This window comes from Pistacia vera, unplaced genomic scaffold, assembly GCF_008641045.1.
Source record: "Pistacia vera cultivar Batoury unplaced genomic scaffold, PisVer_v2 Contig1076, whole genome shotgun sequence".
NCBI classification, from domain to species: Eukaryota; Viridiplantae; Streptophyta; class Magnoliopsida; order Sapindales; family Anacardiaceae; genus Pistacia; species Pistacia vera.
Genome location: NW_022195111.1, coordinates 14,459 through 19,773, shown reverse-complemented (window position 1 = coordinate 19,773; position 5,315 = coordinate 14,459). Strand labels below are relative to the sequence as shown.

Below are 5,315 nucleotides of genomic sequence, written 5' to 3'. Positions count from 1 at the left end.
GTAGCATTCTAGATATGGGTGGAATCATTTTTAAGGCTATGAGCCAAATTTGATTTTTACCAAAATGCAAGTACCTTGAGTGATATGAATGACTACAAGCCGATGGAGATGGGAGTAATGGTGGCACGCTATGAACTGAGATCCCATTGGATTCCCTGCATGCTATACATTGCTGTCTCATAAACAGAGAAATCCTGCTCAATTCAGGCTCCTTTTCTTACCACCATTTTTAACTTGAACGGGGAAATAAAAAAAATAATGGTTACACCTGCCTAGAGTTTTCTCTGCATCTGGCAACAGTTGCAAAAGAGCACTTAATATGATTGTAACAATATTAGTTTAAATAATATGCATTTATTAGTGAGAAACAATGCAACAACTATTATGATTCCTTATGCTGTTTTCTGGAACAGGTTGACAAAATAGAGGATAGCTTTGATATTATTAACTCGGGAACAAAGCCACTTGCAGCATATGTATTTACCAACAACAAGAAGCTCAGGGAGCAATTCGTGACAATGGTCTCAGCAGGGGGTGTGGTTGTCAATGACACTACTTTACATGTAATTATGCTTCCTCGAACTTTAGAGACAAGTTGCATAAACATACTTGCATCATGCATTTATCACATTCATGCATGTTACATGTAGAAGATATGATATCCTCCATCATTAAGTTAATGTAACAACTAGATGCTGCCGTGGACAAAATAGTAATGATGATATTCTTTCAGTTGTATTACCACAAATAGAGGATAGAGCTTCATTGTGTTGTGTTGCAGTTTGTTACATTGGTTGATTGATATTTAGAAACATTGGTCAGGGTTTTATGCGACCTTAGTTTTTAATTTCGGAATTCTCTGGGAAAATGTCATTAGAAAGTCAAAGGGCATTGGTAACCGTGAATCTTACACTTTTCGGAAATGATGCAATAAGAATTACAGAAAAGAAAATAATGTCATAAGTTCCCAATTGTATATGCATCTACTATCCTGAATTAATTTTAACATTTTGATGATGTTTAAATCTATCTTATATGTTCTTGGCATTGCAGCTTGCAGTATCCAGTCTGCCATTTGGGGGAGTCCAGGAGAGTGGGATGGGATCGTACCATGGGAAATTTTCTTTTGATGCTTTTAGCCATAAGAAGGCAGTTCTGTACAGAAGTTTTGCTGGTGACGCGGCTTTGAGATATCCACCATATACACAGGGGAAGCTAAGATTGATGAAGGCTCTTATGTCTGGTAGTATAATCGGCATAATTCGTGCCCTTCTCGGATTCCCTAAGGCTTAAAAAGATCTCTGAATGTGTGTAAAGTTCTCTTTCTCTGTAATTCTCTGCGTATTTTGATGTACTCAATCGGTTCAGATTACATTTTTACTTGTATGTTTTAATTTCACCGAGACTGATTTGTTTTGAATATGTGAGTGCAATTGAAGTGTGTTCATGCAATTTGTTTATTTATTTTCTTTTTCAAACGAAATGTGTGGTGTGACACCAACATTCTTGGAGAGAAAACAGAGGTTGTTTGATAAACAACCACACTTATGCCCCTCCTTATTTAGATATCCTAACAGTTGGCTAACCACTTAGCCTTACAAAATGATAGAAACATTCTTCAACAAAGCATTAGTTTTTTCCCTGGGCTAGCTAGATTCGTACAAAACCAAATGTAAATCTTTTTCTGTATATATAAATCGGATTTTCACCTATAAAATATAAATGTTTAATAATCATGTTTTTATAACAAGAGTATAGGTAGTGGGCATGATGAGCTAAACACCAAGAAAACAAAACACAATAAATACAATAATCCTTGATTCCTATATATAAATCAAAGACTGAACTAGACAAATCAATCAACAATTACCCTCTAAAATACTAAGAACATCGGACCGTTGATCATTTGTTAGTTCTTTTGGAAAGTTGACTAGGAAATGCAATTTCAAATCCCCCCTCGTTCTTTCATCTTTCGTTGGCATGCCTTGTCCTTTAATGACCTTTTCCTGACCAGGATGAACAATTTCATTAATACTCAAATCCATCTTCTCCCCGCCGAGCAGAGGAATTGGAATGGCGCAACCGGTAAGCGCGTTAACTAGAGGTATGTCTACTACCAATTCCAAATCATCGCCTTCTCTCCTAAACATATGATGCCGTTTCTCTGCAATCACAAAGGTTATGTCAGCTGGGAGAGATCCTGGAACCTCATTTCCCATGCCTTCAAATGTTATCTTTGTTCCCTTTTTCCATCCTGGCTTCACTTTTATTGATAGCAACTCTTCCTCTTGATTTACTTGCCTGCCAAAATAGTCAAATAATCAAACTATATATGAGGTTACTACAAACCAATATTTTCTTTCTTCCCCACTTTTTGTTTATAATTGTAGATTGTCAAGCTAATTTATTTACTATTAACTTGATTAAAAGAAAAATAACATATATAATCAGATTTTTCAAATTGTGATTTAATAAGAATCCTGAAGCTGCTGATGCAATCACAGACAATTTAGAGAAAGAAGAAAGAATAATAAAGAAACAAAAACAAACCCGGCATCTGAGATAACATCTCTTGTGATTTTGATCTTCTTGGTGCACCCAAAACACAACTCCTCAAGAGTGCACTCCAGATTCTTCTGAATAGTTGGCGGCTTCACCAACCCTGTCGAGTTGGAAAACATAATGGGGGTGGTGGTGCTCCTCCGACTGGCATTTCGGGAGAGAGACGCTGGGAACCCATTAATAGTTGATTCGTCCACACCGCTCTTCCGACTCCCGCTCCTAAATAGAGAAGATGCCAGCGATGGTGTTGGTGAGTTGTCCTTCCTTCTGCTACTGCTTCTTGATAAAGGAAAATGAAAGCTATGATCGCCGCTACGGTGTCTGAAGAAACAACCGGGACTCGTTGGAGGGTCGTGATTATGATCAACCTTATATCTATAACTGTGGACTCCATGCATTGTTTCCTCCTGATCCGAATTTTCCTCAATAACCTCCAGCAAATTCAATTAAATTCAAATCATCAATACCATCGTAACCTTTGCTTTCTTTTTCATGCCATGCATGCATAAACAGGTTAAACATTATTCAAATTCAGGGTTTTGAAATATAATTATATAAATATTATACATATGTACCTTATGGGCGGCCGCCTGTGAATGCCTGGGTAATTCTGAAACGGCGTTTGAATGTCTAGGTAATTGAATATCCGACGGTTCAGCAGTAGTGTCTACGTCTTGAATCCTTTTATGATCCGGAGTGGAATCAGATGAAGAGGATTTCTTCCTTTGTCGCCATCGTGTGAATAATAATCGATAAAATTTAAGGAGCGTAAGACGGATGGTAGAATCTTTCCTTTCTGATTCATGTATGGAGGAGGCACCTGTTGGTATGCCAATCTGGGGATGAAGATCTACCATTAGAGATAGATAAAAAAAAAAAATTTTTTGGCGGATAAGTAGACCCCACTTTATCCACGAGAATGCATGGTTTACCAGAAATGAATCTACCGTTTTGTCAGGTCTTTTATTAGCGTTTTCTCAATTATCATAATGTTACATATTATATTTTTGTTTCTCTTTTATATCTCCACGTACCCCCTTCATTAATTTTTAGGGCTAGGGTTTGTTAGATATCAAATACAATTTATTGTTAAGCGTTAGTAATATTTATTGTTAAGGGTTAATTAGTTATCGTCGCTAAGACGATATAATATTATATTATGTTATGGTAGAGCGTTGTATATTATCGTTAAAGTTCCCAAATTTATCATTGTGACGATAATTTCTACACTCTTATTAATGAATCTTCATAGTTTGAAAACTATATCATTGATACCCTATGTTCTAAATTTGTTATGTTGCTGTTTGTGGTAGATGAGTGAAATGATAACTTTGGTCTCATATAAGAAAGAAAGTATTTTATAAACTTAATGATAATATAAGAGAGTTAGGGCAAAATGGTATATCTATAAAATTTCTGAACTTTGAGGATCCATTAAATAGAAAATGCAAAAGTTGTTGTCTAAATGGCAAGTTTGAAAAGGTTAAGGTAGTTTATGATATTCTTCAATTATGTTATATAGTAAATAATATTTGTAATTATTTATTTAAAATAAAAGATACTAACTCGTTATCGTTGTATATCTGTATAGTCTTCTCACTTGTCTATCTACTTTATATAAGAAAATTAGAGTTTTTAATTTGGACAATTATTCAATTAATAATCTACTTCATATTTTTTGGACATTGTTATGCATAAAAAATCAGAGCTGACATAAGCTTACATCAATAAGCACCAGTCAAAGTTCAGGAAAGTTTTGTGCCGTCCAAGAACTGCCACGTTGCCTCAAGACAGAAAGAATACGGTTGTCATCAACTCAGTAGATTCAGGTTTTATCTATAAGTGAATGAGGACCACACACTTATCCAAGCCCCAGATAATTTGAGGATATTTCCTAAGTTATCAGCCAATGGGAGGTAAGGAAGGACTTGTATGACACTTACCTACTTGCAGATTTATAATCATTACCTTGAATTCAGCTACTATAAATAGAGGACTCCCCCTCTCATTTTCAGGATTCTAATTCTGATTCTAATCTCTATTTTCATAGCAAAGACAACTTATGAGAAAGAGACTGACTTGATATTCTCTCTGAATAATCAGTTATTGCACTCCTGCTCGTTGTTCGCTATATGCGACCTCTTGTAACCTCTCATATATAAAAGAAATAGTGGACGTGAGAATCGTTTTAAGCATCCGAACCACTTTAAATCATCTCTCTCATTTATTATCCAATCTTCGCATTCAATAACATTGATTAACCTTATCTTGACTCTTGAATCAATCATATCACATGTAATTTCTAAGAACAGCTTAGCACTTTGCACATGCGAGTCATTGGTGTCAAAATTACACATCAACAGTTTGGCGCTAGAAGGAGGGCCAGATTTTATATTCGCTTTTTATTCAGAATTTCTGATCAACCAGTTCTATTTACGAACAAATAGCTCGTGGTCTTGAAACTGAGCGTACTAGGACCAATAATGAGGAGACCCCCTGATTACAGGATGTTACTTCTCCCGAAGTACCTCTAGTTCCCAAGGTACCGCGGTAGGCATCCCCTCAACCTCTCAGCTCGATTCAGCTGTGATGGATTATCTGGAAAGGTTCAACAATACTCTCTGTTTAAAGCCAAGCGGTTGATTGTGTTTATTTAATTGTTTTGTTTCCTTGTTATGTATTAGCTACTGTATCTTGTTTTTTAGGAGTTTTTTATTTCTTAATTATTCTTTTCTTTTTACAAGAAGATTGAA

General features: G+C 35.7%; 2 protein-coding genes across 2 annotated transcripts; one reads left to right on the top strand and one right to left on the bottom strand.

Annotated features, from left to right (window-relative positions):
• The first annotated feature begins 378 nt into the window (after positions 1 to 378).
• On the top strand, positions 379 to 1,452 carry LOC116133070 (aldehyde dehydrogenase family 3 member H1-like). Its single transcript, XM_031418736.1, has 2 exons — positions 379 to 563; positions 1,054 to 1,452. Exons 1-2 carry the CDS (start codon positions 519 to 521, stop codon positions 1,291 to 1,293), a joined length of 285 nt encoding a protein of 94 aa, XP_031274596.1. The 5' UTR covers positions 379 to 518; the 3' UTR covers positions 1,294 to 1,452.
• A 407-nt stretch (positions 1,453 to 1,859) lies between these two features.
• Positions 1,860 to 3,419, bottom strand: LOC116133061 (dnaJ homolog subfamily B member 4-like). Its single transcript, XM_031418728.1, has 3 exons — positions 3,138 to 3,419; positions 2,551 to 2,993; positions 1,860 to 2,301 (listed from the first exon to the last, which is right to left on the bottom strand). Exons 1-3 carry the CDS (start codon positions 3,417 to 3,419, stop codon positions 1,860 to 1,862), a joined length of 1,167 nt encoding a protein of 388 aa, XP_031274588.1.
• Positions 3,420 to 5,315: the final 1,896 nt, after the last annotated feature.